Below are 20327 nucleotides of genomic sequence, written 5' to 3' on the forward strand. Positions count from 1 at the left end.
GTGGACTAAGTCAGACACCACCCCCACTGCCCCCTAGTGGACTAACTAAGTCAGACACCACCCCCACTGCCCCCTAGTGGACTAAGTCAGACACCACCCCCACTGTCCCCTAGTGGACTAAGTCAGACACCACCCCCACTGTCCCCTAGTGGACTAAGTCAGACACCACCCCCACTGTCCCCTAGTGGACTAAGTCAGACACCACCCCCCACTGCCCCCTAGTGGACTAACTAAGTCAGACACCACCCCCACTGTCCCCTAGTGGACTAAGTCAGACACCACCCCCACTGTCCCCTAGTGGACTAACTAAGTCAGACACCACCCCCCACTGCCCCCTAGTGGACTAAGTCAGACACCACCCCCACTGCCCCCTAGTGTGTGAACGCGCACCACCACTGCCACCACTGCCACGACCGCCACCACCACCACTGCCACCACCGCCACGACCGCCACCACCACCACCACCACCACGGCCACCACCACCACTGCCACCACTGCAACCACTACAACCACCACCCACCTCACCTCAAATGAGTACCTGGTGCGGTGTGTAGTAATCATCGCCAGGAGGGAGACAAAGGCGGCCGGGCGTGGTGCTGACCACCCACCCCCTCGTGTGCCACAGTGCCGGCAGCCTTCATAGCTGCTGCTACTCGCTAACAGCACTTGCCCCTACAGTCTGTTACAGGCTACACAGTGGGGAATCTTTGTCTTTGTGTTTGTGTGTGCCTGGCCCCGCCCTGCCTCACCCACCCACCACAGCCAGAATACCTCGTCACACACACAACGTGACGAGGTGTGAACACACACAGCGTGACGAGGTGTGAATACTCACAGTGTGACGAGGTGTGAACACACAGTGTGACGAGGTGTGAACACACACACACACACAGTGTGTGACGAGGTGTGAACACACACAGTGTGTGACGAGGTGTGAACACACACAGTGTGTGACGAGGTGTGAACACACAGCGTGACGAGGTGTAACACACACACACAGTGTGACGAGGTGTGAACACACACAGTGTGACGAGGTGTGAACACACATTGTAACGAGGTGTGAACACACACAGTGTGACGAGGTGTAACACACACACAGCGTGACGAGGTGTGAACACACATTGTAACGAGGTGTGAACACACACAGTGTGTGACGAGGTGTGAACACACACAGTGTGACGAGGTGTGAACACACACAGCGTGACGAGGTGTGAACACACACACAGTGTGACGAGGTGTAACACACATTGTAACGAGGTGTGATCACAGTGTGTGACGAGGTGTGAACACACACACAGCGTGACGAGGTGTGAAGACACACACAGTGTGACGAGGTGTGAACACACACAGTGTGACGAGGTGTAACATACACACAGTGTGACGAGGTGTGAACACACAGGATGACGAGGTGTGATCACACAGTGTGTGACGAGGTGTGAACACACACAGCGTGACGAGGTGTGAACACACATTGTAACGAGGTGTGAACACACACACATTGTAACGAGGTGTGATCACACACATTGTAACGAGGTGTGATCACACAGTGTGTGACGAGGTGTGAACACACACACAGCGTGACGAGGTGTGAACGAGGTGTGAACACACACACAGCATGACGAGGTGTGACGAGGTGTGAACACGGAGTGATTGGGAACCCAGCAATAATGATCATTTCATTCACGCACGACTTGACCGTGGTAAAATCCTCTATACAAAAATAATAATTAAGGGGACGTCCATAAATGACGTCACGCGACTTTGGGTCATTCGGTAAAGTCACGGATAAAGGTTTCAAAGGAAATAAAATAAACTACGACGTTTCGATCCCAACACCAAGAAAATGAATTCCTGCAGTCATGAAAGTTTTAAGTCTTAAAATTGTATTTCTTACACTTGGCCAAAATAATGGGGTGGAGGGTATTGCGTGATTTCAAGAGGAGATTTTATATACACACCACCACACCTGGCTAAAGCAATTAACCACTCAGTTAATTAAGGTGCTAAGTGGAGGCACGTGGCTGGGCTAAACCATTTAAATGCTCACGCGCCACCCGCTAAAGCAATTAACCACTCAGTTAATTAAGGTGTTAAGTGGAGGCACGTGGCTGGGCTAAGACATTTAAATACTGACACGTGACACCAGCTAGACACTTTGAACACAGCACGTGGCTGGGCTAAGACATTTAAATACTGACACGTGACACACCAGCTAGGCACTTTGAACACAGCACGTGGCTGGGCTAAGCCATTTAAATACTGACACGTGACACCCCCACCCCCACACGCACAGCAGCGGTGGTGGTGACGGTGGTGGTGGTGGAATCTGCTCCTCCGCTTCTCAGCTGACAAAAATTTTTTTTATCTGCCGGTGTAGCGATGGAGAATGTAAAATCTCCGCTGCAAGTGAGTAGATAACCCCCCCTCTCTCTCATTCAGCGCTCCAACATCTCTCCCCATCTCTCTCTCTCTCCCCCTACCCCGACTCTCTCCCCCATCCACCTCCCGTACCGCGCGTCCTTCATTCCCGCAGTTTTGACTTCAGCAGCCAAGTGCGTCTCTGTGTTGTCTCTCTCTCTGTGTCTCTGTGTTGTTGCTGTGTCTCTCTCTATCTGTGTCTCTGTGTTGTTGCTGTGTCTCTCTCTATCTGTGTCTCTGTGGTGTGCCTCTCTCTGTGTCTCTGTGTTGTTGCTGTGTCTCTATATCTGTCTCTCTCTCTGTGTCTCTGTGTTGTTGCTGTGTGTCTCTATCTGTGTCTCTCTCTCTGTGTTGTTGCTGTGTGTCTCTCTCTCTATCTGTGTCTCTCTCTGTGTCTCTGTGTTGTTGCTGTGTGTCTCTCTCTATCTGTGTCTCTGTGTTATTGCTGTGTCTCTCTCTATCTGTGTCTCTGTGGTGTGCCTCTCTCTGTGTCTCTGTGTTGTTGCTGTCTCTCACTCAAAACTGCTCTAGAGGAGTTGTACAACCCTAGCTGCCACTGCTATTCAGTGGCCTAAATTATGGCCCTAGATTTTGGTGTTATAATTTATTTATGGAGTTTATTGTTAAAAATTCGGTCACAGTCCCTATGATCACTGTTACATTGCATTTATGGCTTTTATTTTGGTGATTTCAAAAAGTTTTTTTTGTTTTGGCCATGTTTTTGTTTATTGTAGTACGGAGTTAGACTGATAGCCTTAATCTTAGTTGTCTTGTGGTTGTTGTTGTTGTTTGACCTGCATCCCACTGGGATTTTTGCACACAGCGTTGGTGTACGGTGCTATTTCAGGAATATTTTGATATTTTTTTCCTGTATTTTCTGTTTGCACAGTCACAAAATCACTTTAAGATGTTTTCCTGTTCATGTTTTTTGTTTGTTGCGGTTGCACCCGATTCAAGAGCCGAATGTCTCACAGGGCTATACCAAATAAATGAACTATGAACTATGAACTCTCTCTGTGTCTCTGTGTTGTTGCTGTGTTTCTCTCTCTCTGTGTTTCTCTCTGTGTTGTTGCTGTGTCTCTCTCTCTCTCTCTCTTTGTGTCTGTCTCTGTGTTCTCTCTCTGTGTCTCTGTGTTGTCTCTCTCTCTCTCTGTGTCTGTCTGTGTGTCTATGTTGTGTGTCTCTGTGTGTCTCTGTGTTAGCAGTGGTGTAGGCAATTCCAACAAGACCTACATCTCTGCTTTATTGACCTGGTCAAGGCCTATGATACCATCAGTAATCCTGGGCTCTGGGTTGTTCTTCGTGCTTTTGGAGTACCTGACCCTCTGCTCACGATCATTAAGGACCTTCATGATGGTGAGCGGACCCGGGTAAAACTACGTGGCTGGGAGTCAGAGCCATTCCCTGTACACCTTGGGGTGCGACAGGGATGTCCTCTGGCTCCCACATGATTTAACATCTATTTTGACCACGTAGTTCGTGAAACCTTCAGTAGCTGTACCAGAGGAATTTCCATCTGGTACAGATACAATCGGAGGCTGATCGATGCCCGGGTGCAGTCAAGGGATGGCTCCCTATTGGTCAACCACGTTATGTATGCCGACGACCTGGTAATTGGGGTTCACTCAGAGGAGGCGTTGGAGGTGCTGCTGCTGAAACTGGAGTGTGCCACTAAGAGGTGGGGCCTTACCATCAGCCCCACCAAAACTAAGCACCTGCCTGGGTATTTTGTACCATCGGGCACTCCACCCCCGAAACTCACAATCGGTGATGGGACAGTTGTGGAGAGAGTGGAGAGTTTCCCATACCTGGGCAGTGTGCTCATGGCCGGCTCCAGTTTAACAGCAGAGGTCTCACTCCGAATCAGTCGAGCGGCATTATCTTTTCATCGGTTGCATAACGCTGTGTGGAAGCTACATGGTCTGTCGCTCCGCATCTCTACGCTTGCGAAACATGGACCCCCCTAATGGAATATCTTCGCCGGTTAAAAACATTTAGGCTGGCCTGCCTACGATCAATCCTGGGTTTAACCAGGCTGGATTGTGTGAGCAGCTCACAAATCCTCGAAAGATCTGGACAAAGTCCCATCGGTGAGTTCCTCCAGGCAGGTAAGGCTGCGTTAGCTGGGTCATGTAGCCCGCATGCCCAGCCACCGCATGTCTAAACAGCTTTTGTTCGGACGGATTGAGGGGGCTAAACGGGCGCGGCACGGGCTGGAGAAGAGATGGAGTGATGTGGTACAGAAAGACGTGGAGCTGAGTGGACTTGCCGATGACCGGTACCAGCGGTGTCAAGATCGGCCTCTGTGGAGGAGGCTCGTGAAGGACGCTACTGGGCAGTTGGAGGTAGTCGCCCTCCAACAACAACGGAGGGCGGAGGAACGACGCTCACAACAACGAGCGGAGCGCCAGGTGGCTAAAGCACAGCAGGTTGGCACAGTAGGAGGCACAGGTGGTGCATCAGCCAGTCATCTCAGTCAGTCAACCCGTGGCACCTGCTGGGTCTGCCCCGTGACCCCCTGCCAGCGGGCGTTCGACACTTCACGTGGCCTCAGGGTGCACATGGCCTGGCACAAGCGTCGTGGTGATGTCACCGCCACTTAGTGGCGAACGGCGGTTGTTGTTGTTGTCTCTGTGTTATCTCTCTGTGTCTGTGGCGAGGGGTGATGCAGCGGGCCGTGAGCGGTGTGCTCCCTCTCCACGCCCCCGCGCTACGTCCTGATGACACCCAAACGGGCAGAATCATTCTTCGTTACATTTTCGGAAAAGGCAAACAGCGATGCTGCTGCTGCTGATGATGATGATGCTTGTTACTGCATGATGATGGGTGATGATGCTGCTGCTGATGATGATGCTGCTTGTTACTGCATGATGATGGGTGATGATGATGCTGCTGCTGCTGATGATGATGCTGCTTGTTACTGCATGATGATGGGTGATGATGGATGCTGCTGCTGATGATGATGATGCTGCTTGTTACTGCATGATGATGGGTGATGATGGTGCTGCTGCTGCTGCTGATGATGATGCTGCTTGTTGCTGCGTGATGATGGGTGATGATGCTGCTGATGATGATGATGCTTGTTACTGAATGATGATGGGTGATGATGGATGATGATGATGATGCTTGTTACTGAATGATGATGGGTGATGATGGATGCTGCTGATGATGATGATGCTGCTTGTTACTGCATGATGATGATGGATGCTGCTGCTGATGATGATGCTTGTTACTGCATGATGATGGGTGATGATGGATGCTGCTGCTGATGATGATGCTGCTTGTTACTGCATGATGATGATGAATAGGGGAGTGTATTGCCTAGAGCTCCTGCGTTATCTCCCGCAGCTGCAGCAGCAGCTGGAGCTGCAGCAGCAGCAGCTGGAATTCCAGCAGCAGCGGCTGGAGCTGCAGCAGCAGCAGCAGCAGCTGAGGCGTCAGCAGGAGGAGCTGCTTTTCCAGCAGCTGGACGCGAGCCTGGAGCTGCACCTGGTGACGAGGCTTCAGCACCACGAGTGGCTGGAGCAGGCGGAGCTCCGGCAACAGCAGCAGGAGCAGCAGCAGCATCTGGAGCTGCGGCACCAGCAGGCGCTGGAGCAGCAGCAGCAGCAGGAGCTGGAGCTGCAGCAGCAGCTGCAGCAGCAGCCGCTGGAACTTCGGCAGCAGCAGCAGCAGCCGCTGGAGCTGCGGCACCAGCAGCAGCTGGCGCAGCAGCTGGAGCTGGAGCTGCAGCAGCAGCTGGAGCTGCTGTAGCAGCAGCATCAGCTGGAGCAGCAGCAGCAGCAGCAGCGGCTTGAGTTTGAGGAGCAGCAGCTGGACCCACACCTGGAGCTGCACCTGGTGCTGAGGCACCGGCAGCATCAGCAGCCGCAGCAGCTGGAGCTCCGGGAGCAGCAGCGGCTGGAGCAGCTGGATCTTCGGGAGCAGCAGCGGCAGCAGCAGCTGGAGCATCCGGAGTGGCAGCAAGCTGCAGCGGATGGAGCTTGACCTGGAGCATGCGGAGCGGCAAGCTGCCGCCGCCGCCGCTGCTCCTCGGTGAGCATCCAAACGACGTCAATCAGCCGACGCTGACACCGAGAGTGGTGGTGCTGGGGGTAGCGGTGGTGGTGGTGGTGGTGTCAAGAAGCCGCTGTTTGCTTCTCTTGGACAGCCGCTCAGCGTGCAGCAGCACGATCACAGCCAGATGCTGAGTGAGCTCTTGAGTCGAAAGTGATTGGGGGGGGGGGCAATAAGCCAATTGCTTGACCGCATTAATTTTTTTATTTTTCCATCCCCATAGGAGATACTCTGCGGCGACACAAGCGCCGGTGCTTTTGCCGAGATTGTTGACAAAGCACGCTGGCCTTGAACCAGTTGATGCGTGCTGCTGTATGCCTCTTCGTGCTTACCTGCAGCGTGGAAAATAAAGACGATTTCTTGTCTTCTGTCCGGGCCACTTTATCACAGTTCGTTACACAACACTCACCTGCTAGGCCCGTCGCTCGTTCGCTCCCTCACTCGCCTCGTCCTTATCCTATTACTACACTCCTTCACGATCCTATTACTACCCTCCTTCACGATCCTATTACTAAACTCCTTCCCGATCCTATTACTACACTCCTTCACGATCCTATTCACTACTCTCCTTCCCGATTCTATTACTACTCTCCTTCACGATCCTATTACTACACTCCTTCCCAATCCTATTACTACCCTCCGTCACGATCCTATTCACTACTCTCCTTCCCGATCCTATTACTACTCTCCTTCCCGATCCTATTCACTACTCTCCTTCACGATCCTATTCACTACTCTCCTTCCCGATCCTATTCACTGCTCTCCTTCCCTACTCTCCCCGTTTCACCCCTCCCGGCTGCCGTGTCTCGCCGTGTCTCAGCAGCCCCCGGGGGGTCAAGCGTGCCGACGTACGGACCGCGCTTAACCCCCTAGCGGCCCTACCCTAGGCAGCTACGCAGGGCCACACAGGGCTACTCTCAGCCTGGCGAGCTTGGCCGGTCCGGCTTCTCTCGTCCTCTGTCTTCATCGACTCGACCCCTCCGGCTCGTCTTGCCTCCCTCTCTCTCGTGTGTCCCTCGCGACCCCTCCCAGGTCTCCCCGTCGATCCTCTCGTTTTGTTTATTTCCGTGTTTTTTTGCGTGCACCGGGATCATCCGTCCCGAGAGACAAAGTGCACGGCGGCTTGCGGCTCTTGGTTTTGATTGACGTGCCATTAAATGACCCCCATTGGGCGAGGCAGTCACGCCCCAAAACCCGTTGGTTGGCTTCCGCTACATTTGCTGTCCTTGGCCTGCAAGCAGACAGGCCGGAAATTAATACATCTGTAACTTTAGACGGTGGTGCACGTGGGGGCGTATTGTCAGAACTCCACAATTGTGCTGTAAATTTAAGTCGTTAATACCAGCTAACATCGTCAATACCAGCTAACATCGTCAATACCAGCTAACATCGTCAACACCAGCTAACATCATCAACACCAGCTAACATCGTCAATACCAGCTAACATCGTCAACACCAGCTAACATCGTCAATACCAGCTAACATCGTCAACACCAGCTAACATCGTCAACACCAGCTAACATCGTCAATACCAGCTAACATCGTCAACACCAGCTAACATCATCAATACCAGCTAACATCATCAATACCAGCTAACATCATCAATACCAGCTAACATCGTCAATACCAGCTAACATCGTCAATACCAGCTAACATCGTCAACACCAGCTAACATCATCAACACCAGCTAACATCGTCAATACCAGCTAACATCGTCAACACCAGCTAACATCGTCAATACCAGCTAACATCGTCAACACCAGCTAACATCGTCAACACCAGCTAACATCATCAATACCAGCTAACATCATCAATACCAGCTAACATCATCAATACCAGCTAACATCGTCAATACCAGCTAACATCGTCAACACCAGCTAACATCGTCAACACCAGCTAACATCGTCAATACCAGCTAACATCGTCAATACCAGCTAACATCGTCAACACCAGCTAACATCATCAATACCAGCTAACATCATCAATACCAGCTAACATCGTCAATACCAGCTAACATCGTCAACACCAGCTAACATCGTCAATACCAGCTAACATCGTCAACACCAGCTAACATCGTCAACACCAGCTAACATCGTCAATACCAGCTAACATCATCAATACCAGCTAACATCATCAATACCAGCTAACATCATCAATACCAGCTAACATCGTCAATACCAGCTAACATCGTCAATACCAGCTAACATCATCAATACCAGCTAACATCGTCAATACCAGCTAACATCGTCAACACCAGCTAACATCATCAATACCAGCTAACATCATCAATACCAGCTAACATCGTCAATACCAGCTAACATCATCAATACCAGCTAACATCGTCAATACCAGCTAACATCGTCAATACCAGCTAACATCATCAATACCAGCTAACATCATCAATACCAGCTAACATCAATACCAGCTAACATCATCAATACCAGCTAACATCATCACACGCCTCACCAAAGAGAAGCAGTTCCAGCCCATCGCATTAGGGGGCGAGTTAATTAAATGTTTGACCAAATATTAACGGGCAAATTTTTAAGTTGATGATTTTGTATGGCCCTGCGAATGATGATGTTATAAATATCCGAATGTCCCTTGGCAGAAAAAATGTTCCCCACCCCTGCTCTAAGACTTCCAGTGATTTCTTTTCAGCTGTCATTGCTTCAAGGAATGCAAGAGGGCAGCTTTACAGGAGGCACTTAGCACAACAAGCTGCAACCATAACCTGCTGTACCAGCTGGGTTGTGACGAGTGTTGTCGTGGTGTCGTTGTGCACGGTACGATACCAGTTCTCGCTATTAGGTACGACGATTGTCGCGATATATGAACGTTCCATCACGGGAGAGAAAACCACAGACTCGGTATTCATGTCCGTTATTAACGTTTTAATGTTCGGTTTTTCACGACTGCAACAGACGTAAAAAAAAAAGTTACCGTCAAAATAAACGAAATGTATAAACACTTGAACACGTGGTAGAAGTAGGAAGCTTTTGCGACCAATTTTATCCATGAGGGGGTTTTTTTGGGGGGGAGTTAGATCACTTAAATGTGTGTCGTGAAACCCGCCACCACCCGACAGCCAAACAGGGAGGTTTGTCACGTGAACAAGACGTGCCAATTCGTTACGAGTGCAGCACGACACCGGCTGTGTGTTGGGGAGCCAAATCTGGCTGTCGCCTGACGATGCCGGCTGTAATCACTGGTGAAACGTCGTCCTCAAATAGTAAATGTTGTGGATTTACCCTCAAACACAGCGGTGTGCTGTACTAATAAGGAATTGTCCACGTTCTATTTACACTCAAACACAGCGGTGTGCTGTACTAGTAAGGAATTGTCCACGTTCTATTTACCCTCACACACACCGCTGTGCTGTACTAGTAAGGAATTGTCCACGTTCTATTTACACTCAAACACACCGGTGTACTGTACTAATAAGGAATTGTCCACGTTCTATTTACCCTCAAACACAGCGGTGTGCTGTACTAGTAAGGAATTGTCCACGTTCTATTTACACTCAAACACAGCGGTGTACTGTACTAGTAAGGAATTGTCCACGTTCAATTTACCCTCAAACACAGCGCTGTGCTGTACTAGTAAGGAATTGTCCACGTTCTATTTACCCTCAAACACAACGGTGTGCTGTACTAGTAAGGAATTGTCCACGTTCTATTTACCCTCACACACACCGCTGTGCTGTACTAGTAAGGAATTGTCCACGTTCTATTTACACTCAAAAACAGCGGTGTGCTGTACTAGTAAGGAATTGTCCACGTTCTATTTACCCTCAAACACAGCGGTGTGCTGTACTAGTAAGGAATTGTCCACGTTCTATTTACACTCAAACACAATGGTGTGCCGTACTAGTAAGGAATTGTCCACGTTCTATTTACACTCAAACACAGCGGTGTACTGTACTAGTAAGGAATTGTCCACGTTCTATTTACCCTCAAACACAGCGGTGTGCTGTACTAGTAAGGAATTCTCCACGTTCTATCTACCCTCAAACACAGCGGTGTGCTGTACTAGTAAGGAATTGTCCACGTTATATTTACCCTCACACACACCACTGTGCTGTACTAGTAAGGAATTGTCCACGTTCTATTTACACTCAAACACAGCGGTGTGCTGTACTAGTAAGGAATTGTCCACATTCTATTTACACTCAAACACAGCGGTGTGCTGTACTAGTACGGAATTGTCCACATTCTGTTTACCCTCAAACACAGCGGTGCGCTGTACTAGTAAGGAATTCTCCACGTTCTATTTATCCTCAAACACAGCGGTGTGCTGTACTATGAAGGAATTGTCCACGTTCTATTTACCCTCAAACACAGCGGCGTGCTGTACTAGTAAAGAATTGTCCAGGTTCTATTTACCCTCAAACACAGCGGTGTGCTGTACTAGTAAGGAATTGTCCACGTTCTATTTACACTCAAACACAGCGGTGTGCTGTACTAGTAAGGAATTGTCCACATTCTATTTACACTCAAACACAGCGGTGTGCTGTACTAGTAAGGAATTGTCCACGTTCTATTTACCCTCAAACACAGCGGTGTGCTGTACTAGTAAGGAATTGTCCACGTTCTATTTACCCTCAAACACAGCGGTGTGCTGTACTAGTAAGGAATTGTCCACGTTCTATTTACACTGAAACATACTGCTGTGCTGTACTAGTAAGGAATTGTCCACGTTCTATTTACCCTCAAACACAGCGGTGTGCTGTACTAGTAAGGAATTGTCCACGTTCTATTTACACTGAAACATACCGCTGTACTGTACTAGTAAGGAATTGTCCACGTTCTATTTACGTGACACCATACCAATTGGTTGGCGGGTTTAACGGCACATTTGTATTGAAGTGATCTCACCCAGAAAATAAAACCGTATGGATATATAACTGTCTTGGTACGAAGCGTACCAAATGGCACTAGGTTTTTATTTAAATTCTAGTATGCATTATCTCCACTAGGGTGCACACATATACATTGTACCCAGGTTTAATGATATCTTATCGCAAAGAGGAAACATGCTCTTTGGTTCTTTCGGTAAAGTCACGTAGGTAATCAAATAAAATAAATGACGTTTCGATTGTAACACAAGCGTCCATCATCATCATTGGGAAAACCACAGCAAGAATTGCGTGGACGCTCCCCTCCCCCTACCCCCCTCTCTTACCGACACTGTATAACCTACATTCTTAGTTTTTTCGGTAAAGTCACGTTGAAGAGAAACAACAAAATAATAAAATATATAACAATAAAAAATTCTCACGACGTTTCGACCATAACTCAAACGGTCATCTTCAGGTGTTTATGCAAACCAACACACCTGAAGATGACCGTTTGAGTTATGGTCGAAACGTCGTGAGAATTTTTTATTGTTTTATATATATTTTATTATTTTGTTGTTTCTCTTCAACGTGACTTTACCGAAAAAACTAATAATATGAATTACTGCAGTCATGAAAGATTTAAATCAAAACTGTATAACCTCTTACCACAGCATCTCTCTCCCACTTCATCAAATAAATGTTCTTGCTGTGTCCTGACTGTAGTGAGTGTCAAGGCACGTGCATGCTGGGTGTGTGTTCACTGTCATCAGGAAACGTTTATTAAGAAGTCTGTTTACTCTTTAATTCAGCAGGACGTGTTTATTTAAAGTTGCGCATTTTGACGTGACGTCACATTTCTCAAACACCCCCCCCACCTCCTCACACATCGTCACAAATGTCTGACCTCTCCTCCACCCCCCCAGCTGGGTTACGTCATTTATGGACGGCCCCTTAACACATGTTTCAGCTATCATTTGTATTACCATACTCATCCTATCTACGAAATTCATTATATTACCTATCCAGACTAGGATTTAAAGTCTGAATCTTATCCTGGCTATCATTTGTATTGCCCGACTTATCACGTCTATGATAAGCACTAAACAGCCCCGCCGTGACTGAGAGGGACAATACGAATATCTTAGCACTGTGAGAATCACTGCAGAGCTTACGTTAACTAGAACCGATAACGCTCGCGATCATTCATCAATCAAGCGATACGTAAGGTCTAACTTACACACGTTACGACTAAGCAAAATGGGCCTCAATTCTGGCAGCCCAAACAAATGAACAATTTCAAACGCAGCAAAATCGTCAACAACTATTTAATACTTATTTAAAACAATTAACAAATAAGTGTACGCGCAGACACACACACAGACACACACACAGACACACACACAGACACACACACACACAGACACACACACAGACACACACACACAGACACACACACACACACACAGACACACACAGACACACACACAGACACACACACAGACACACACACAGACACACACACAGACACACACAGACACACACAGACACACACACAGACACAGACACACACACAGACACACACAGCGATCAAACCCCTAACATCGATGCGCTAGCCATGCGGATCGCACGCCCAGAGAGAGACGAGACATCGCCCTGGAGAGAGATGCCGCCACCACCCATCATCGCCCTCCTCCGTGTTCGCGTGAATCACCTTCGCCACCTTCGCCAATTTCGCCACCTTCGCCACCTTCGCCACCGTCGTCGTCCACACCGCCGCCACGTCCGACTAAAGAGTTTCGTGGGGGGCTACGGCAACCGGGGGGGGGGGGAGGATTGGGGGGGGAGGAGGAGGGGGGACAGCCCCCCAGGACCTGGGCAGCTCTCCCTCACGCCAAAAACAAAACCTTCACTCGCGACGTCGTCGCCATCGCCGCCAACGACCGGGACGTGACGAGAGTGGCACGCGGACGAGGGGGACCCACTACCAGGGTCCCTCTACTGGGGTCCCCCTACCAGGGTCCCTCTACCAGGGTCACTCTACCAGGGTCCCACTACCAGGGTCCCTCTACCGGGGACCCTCTACCAGGGTCCCTCTACCAGGGTCCCTCTACCAGGGTCCCTCTACCGGGGTCCCCCTACCAGGGTCCCTCTACCAGGGTCCCTCTACCAGGGTCCCTCTACCGGGGTCCCACTACCGGGGTCCCTCTACTGGGGTCCCACTACCAGGGTCCCTCTACCAGGGTCCCTCTACCAGGGTCCCTCTACCAGGGTCCCACTACCAGGGTCCCTCTACCAGGGTCCCTCTACCGGGGTCCCTCTACCAGGGTCCCTCTACCAGGGTCCCTCTACCAGGGTCCCTCTACCAGGGTCCCACTACCAGGGTCCCACTACCAGGATCCCTCTACCAGGGTCCCTCTACCGGGGTCCCTCTACCGGGGTCCCTCTACTGGGGTCCCACTACCAGGGTCCCTCTACCAGGGTCCCTCTACTGGGGTCCCACTACCAGGGTCCCTCTACCAGGGTCCCTCTACCAGGGTCCCTCTACCGAGGTCCCTCTACCAGGGTCCCTCTACCAGGGTCCCTCTACCAGGGTCCCACTACCAGGGTCCCTCTACCAGGGTCCCTCTACCAGGGTCCCTCTACCAGGGTCCCACTACCAGGGTCCCTCTACCAGGGTCCCTCTACCAGGGTCCCTCTACCGGGGTCCCTCTACCGGGGTCCCTCTACCAGGGTCCCTCTACCAGGGTCCCTCTACCAGGGTCCCACTACCAGGGTCCCACTACCAGGCCTCTACCAGGATCCCTCTACCAGGGTCCCTCTACCGGGGTCCCTCTACCGGGGTCCTTCTACTGGGGTCCCACTACCAGGGTCCCTCTACCAGGGTCCCTCTACCAGGGTCCCTCTACCAGGGTCCCCCTACCAGGGTCCCTCTACCGGGGTCCCTCTACCAGGGTCCCTCTACCAGGGTCCCACTACCAGGGTCCCTCTACCAGGGTCCCTCTACCAGGGTCCCTCTACCAGGGTCCCTCTACCGGGGTCCCTCTACCAGGGTCCCTCTACTGGGGTCCCTCTACCAGGTCCCTCTACCAGGGTCCCTCTACCAGGGTCCCACTACCAAGGTCCCTCTACCAGGGTCCCTCTACCAGGGACCCTCTACCAGGGTCCCTCTACCAGGGTCCCTCTACCGGGGTCCCTCTACCGGGGTCCCTCTACCAGGGTCCCACTACCAGGGTCCCTCTACCAGGGTCCCTCTACCAGGGTCCCTCTACCGGGGTCCCTCTACCGGGGTCCCACTACCAGGGTCCCTCTACCGGAGTCCCTCTACCAGGGTCCTACTACCAGGGTCCCACTACCAGGGTCCCACTACCAGGGTCCCACTACCAGGCCTCTACCAGGGTCCCCCTACCAGGGTCCCTCTACCGGGGTCCCTCTACCGGGGTCCCTCTACCAGGGTCCCACTACCAGGGTCCCTCTACCAGGGTCCCTCTACCAGGGTCCCACTACTAGGGTCCCTCTACCAGGGTCCCTCTACCAGGGTCCCAGGGTCCCTCTACCGGGGTCCCCGCTAGTCTGAGGCGCTAGTCTGAGGCGCTGGGCTGAGGCGCAAGTCTGAGGCGCTAGTCTGAGGCGCTAGTCTGAGGTGCTAGTCTGAGGCACCAGTCTGAGGCGCTAGTCTGAGGCACTAGTCTGAGGCACTAGTCTGAGGCGCTAGTCCAAGGCGCTAGTCTGAGGCGCCAGTCTGAGGTGCTAGTCTGAGGCACCAGTCTGAGGCGCTAGTCTGAGGCGCTAGTCTGAGGCGCTAGTCTGAGGTGCTAGTCTGAGGCGCTAGTCTGAGGTACTAGTCTGCGGCGCTAGTCTGAGGTGCTAGTCTGAGGCGGTGCCCTCGTGAGGACCGCTCCTGCGGCTGCGCTTGCTGGGAATCTCCTCCTGGCTGCAGCCCTGGAAAGGGAGGGGGTGGGGAGTTACCCACACACAGAGACCCAAAGACTCACCACACATAGAGACCCATAGACTCACCACACACCGAGACCCATAGACTCACCACACACAGAGACCCATAGACTCACCACACACAGAGACCCATAGACTCACCACACACAGAGACCCATAGACTCATCACACAGAGACCCACAGACTCACTACACAGAGACCCATAGACTCACCACACACAGAGACCCATAGACTCACCACACACAGAGACCCATAGACTCACCACACACAGAGACTCATAGACTCACCACACACAGAGACCCATAGACTCACCACACACAGAGACTCATAGACTCACCACACACAGAGACCCATAGACTCACCACACAGAGACCCACAGACTCACCACACACAGAGACCCATAGACTCACCACACACAGAGACCCACAGACTCACCACACAGAGACCCATAGACTCACCACACACAGAGACCCATAGACTCACCACACACAGAGACCCATAGACTCACCACACAGAGACCCATAGACTCACCACACACAGAGACCCATAGACTCACCACACACAGAGACCCATAGACTCACCACACACAGAGACCCACAGACTCATCACACACAGAGACCCATAGACTCACCACACACAGAGACCCATAGACTCACCACACACAGAGACCCATAGACTCACCACACACAGAGACTCATAGACTCACCACACACAGAGACCCATAGACTCACCACACACAGAGACCCATAGACTCACCACACACAGAGACCCATAGACTCACCACACACAGAGACCCACAGACTCATGACACACAGAGACCCATAGACTCACCACACACAGAGACCCATAGACTCACCACACACAGAGACCCATAGACTCACCACACACAGAGACTCATAGACTCACCACACACAGAGACCCATAGACTCACCACACACAGAGACCCATAGACTCACCACACACAGAGACTCATAGACTCACCACACACAGAGACCCATAGACTCACCACACACAGAGACCCATAGACTCACCACACACAGAGACTCATAGACTCACCACACACAGAGACCCATAGACTCACCACACACAGAGACCCATAGACTCACCACACACAGAGACCCATAGACTCACCACACACAGAGACCCACAGACTCATCACACAGAGACCCACAGACTCACTACACAGAGACCCATAGACTCACCACACACAGAGACCCATAGACTCACCACACACAGAGACCCATAGACTCACCACACACAGAGACTCATAGACTCACCACACACAGAGACCCATAGACTCACCACACACAGAGACTCATAGACTCACCACACACAGAGACCCATAGACTCACCACACAGAGACCCACAGACTCACCACACACAGAGACCCATAGACTCACCACACACAGAGACCCACAGACTCACCACACAGAGACCCATAGACTCACCACACACAGAGACCCATAGACTCACCACACACAGAGACCCATAGACTCACCACACAGAGACCCATAGACTCACCACACACAGAGACCCATAGACTCACCACACACAGAGACCCATAGACTCACCACACACAGAGACCCACAGACTCATCACACACAGAGACCCATAGACTCACCACACACAGAGACCCATAGACTCACCACACACAGAGACCCATAGACTCACCACACACAGAGACTCATAGACTCACCACACACAGAGACCCATAGACTCACCACACACAGAGACCCATAGACTCACCACACACAGAGACCCATAGACTCACCACACACAGAGACCCACAGACTCATGACACACAGAGACCCATAGACTCACCACACACAGAGACCCATAGACTCACCACACACAGAGACCCATAGACTCACCACACACAGAGACTCATAGACTCACCACACACAGAGACCCATAGACTCACCACACACAGAGACCCATAGACTCACCACACACAGAGACTCATAGACTCACCACACACAGAGACCCATAGACTCACCACACACAGAGACCCATAGACTCACCACACACAGAGACTCATAGACTCACCACACACAGAGACCCATAGACTCACCACACACAGAGACCCATAGACTCACCACACACAGAGACCCATAGACTCACCACACACAGAGACCCACAGACTCACCACACACAGAGACCCATAGACTCACCACACACAGAGACCCATAGACTCATCACACAGAGACCCATAGACTCACCACACACAGAGACCCATAGACTCACCACACATAGAGACCCATATACTCACCACACACAGAGACCCATAGACTCACCACACACAGAGACCCATAGACTCACCACACAGAGACCCACAGACTCACCACACACAGAGACCCATAGACTCACCACACACAGAGACCCATAGACTCACCACACAGAGAACCATAGACTCACCACACACAGAGACCCATAGACTCACCACACACAGAGACCCATAGACTCACCACACACAGAGACCCATAGACTCACCACACACAGAGACCCATAGACTCACCACACACAGAGACCCATAGACTCAGCACACACAGAGACCCATAGACTCACCACACACAGAGACCCATAGACTCACCACACACAGAGACCCATAGACTCATCACACACAGAGACCCATAGACTCACCACACACAGAGACCCAGAGACTCACCACACACAGAGACCCATAGACTCACAACACACAGAGACCCATAGACTCACCACACACATAGACCCATAGACTCACCACACACAGAGACCCATAGACTCACTCACACAGAGACCCATAGACTCACCACACACAGAGACCCATAGACTCACCACACATAGAGACCCATATACTCACCACACACAGAGACCCATAGACTCACCACACACAGAGACCCATAGACTCACCACACAGAGACCCACAGACTCACCACACACAGAGACCCATAGACTCACCACACACAGAGACCCATAGACTCACCACACAGAGAACCATAGACTCACCACACACAGAGACCCATAGACTCACCACACACAGAGACCCATAGACTCACCACACACAGAGACCCATAGACTCACCACACACAGAGACCCATAGACTCACCACACACAGAGACCCATAGACTCACCACACACAGAGACCCATAGACTCAGCACACACAGAGACCCATAGACTCACCACACACAGAGACCCATAGACTCACCACACACAGAGACCCATAGACTCATCACACACAGAGACCCATAGACTCACCACACACAGAGACCCAGAGACTCACCACACACAGAGACCCATAGACTCACAACACACAGAGACCCATAGACTCACCACACACAGAGACCCATAGACTCACCACACACAGAGACCCATAGACTCACTCACACAGAGACCCATAGACTCACCACACACAAAGACCCATAGACTCACCACACACAGAGTCACAGCATTACCGTCCGACACCAATGAGGTAGGGGATCGTTTCGCTGGACAGACAAACACACGCACACTTACAGACAAACACACGTACACACACACGTACACATCCACACACACACACACACGTACACACAAACACACACACATACACACAAACACACATACACACAAACACATACACACACAAACACATATACACACACACACACGTACACACACAAACACGCACACATACACACAAACACACATAAACACATATACACACACACGTACACACACAAACACGCACACATACACACAAACACACACACACGTACACACATACACACAAACACACGTACACACACGCACAAACACACGCACACACACGCACACGTACACACACACAAACACGCACACATACACACAAACACACATACACACGCACACAAATACACATACACACAAACACACGTACACACGCACACACATACACACATACACATGTACACACACACACACCACGCATCGTGACGGTGCCCTCACCAGGTCAGCCAGCAGTGGAGTGAACTTCCCACTGCTGCTGTTGCCGCTGCTGCTGTTGCTGTTGTTGTTGCTGCTGCTGCTGTTGTTGCTGGGTAGCTCCTCGGTGCCCGGCCCTCGTAGAACCTCGGTTCCACTCCTGGCCAGGGCTGACGCACGGACGGCGCCACCACCACTACCACCAGCGACCATTCCTCCTCCGCCGGCAACGAGCACGGCGCCGGCGGCGCCGTCGGCACCGAGCCGGGGCGCCGGCGACGCCGCCGACGGGCACAGCCGCGCCACCACGGCGCTCACGTTGTCGGCCTTGGTGCCGAGCCGGTGCCAGCGGGACAGCGCCTCCGCCACCAGCGCCTGCGCCAGCGTCAGGTCTACACCGCTGCTGCTGCTGCTGCTGGCACCACCGGCACAACAACCGGCACCACCAGCAGCACAACCACCGGCACCACCACCAGCACAACCACCGGCACCACCACCGACATCACCACCACCACCACCGGCACCACCACCACCGCTGGCCTGCAGGATGAGACGTGTAAGTGCATGTAGACGTGTGTGTGTGTGTGTAGATGTGTGTGTGTGGATGTAGACGTGTGTGTGTGTATGTAGACGTGTGTGTGTGTATGTAGACGTGTGTGTGTGTATGTAGATGTGTGTGTGTATGTAGACGTATGTGCGTGTATGTAGACGTGTGTGTGTGTATGTATAGTGTGTGTGTGTAGACGTGTGTGTGTGTATGCAGACGTGTGTGTGTGTAGACGTGTGTATGTAGACGTGTGTGTGTATGTAGACGTGTGTGTGTGTGTATGTAGACGTGTGTGTGTGTAGATGTGTGTGTGTGGATGTAGACGTGTGTGTGTGTATGTAGACGTGTGTGTGTGTATGTAGACGTGTGTGTGTGTATGTAGATGTGTGTGTGTATGTAGACGTGTGTGCGTGTATGTAGATGTGTGTGTGTATGTAGACGTATGTGCGTGTATGTAGACGTGTGTGTGTGTATGTATAGTGTGTGTGTGTAGACGTGTGTGTGTGTATGCAGACGTGTGTGTGTGTAGACGTGTGTATGTAGACGTGTGTGTGTATGTAGACGTGTGTGTGTGTGTATGTAGACGTGTGTGTGTG

At 51.4% G+C, this 20327-nt stretch overlaps 1 protein-coding gene across 2 annotated transcripts in view; it reads right to left on the reverse strand.

The window, feature by feature from the left end:
• Positions 1-14351: 14351 nt before the first annotated feature.
• Positions 14352-20327, reverse strand: part of LOC142919856 (uncharacterized) — a 28169-nt gene continuing 22193 nt past the window's right edge. For both annotated transcript variants that reach the window (XM_076062526.1, XM_076062527.1), the window contains exons 7-8: positions 19209-19724; positions 14352-15253 (exon numbers count right to left, since the gene is read on the reverse strand). In XM_076062526.1, coding sequence (XP_075918641.1) covers positions 15179-15253; positions 19209-19724 — 591 coding nt within the window. In that variant the 3' untranslated portion in view covers positions 14352-15178. The remainder of the gene's footprint in view (positions 15254-19208; positions 19725-20327) is intronic.

This window comes from Petromyzon marinus, unplaced genomic scaffold, assembly GCF_048934315.1.
Source record: "Petromyzon marinus isolate PM22_M1 ecotype Great Lakes invasive population unplaced genomic scaffold, UKy_Petmar_22M1.pri1.0 PM_G_Scaffold_64, whole genome shotgun sequence".
NCBI lineage: Eukaryota > Metazoa > Chordata > Hyperoartia > Petromyzontiformes > Petromyzontidae > Petromyzon > Petromyzon marinus.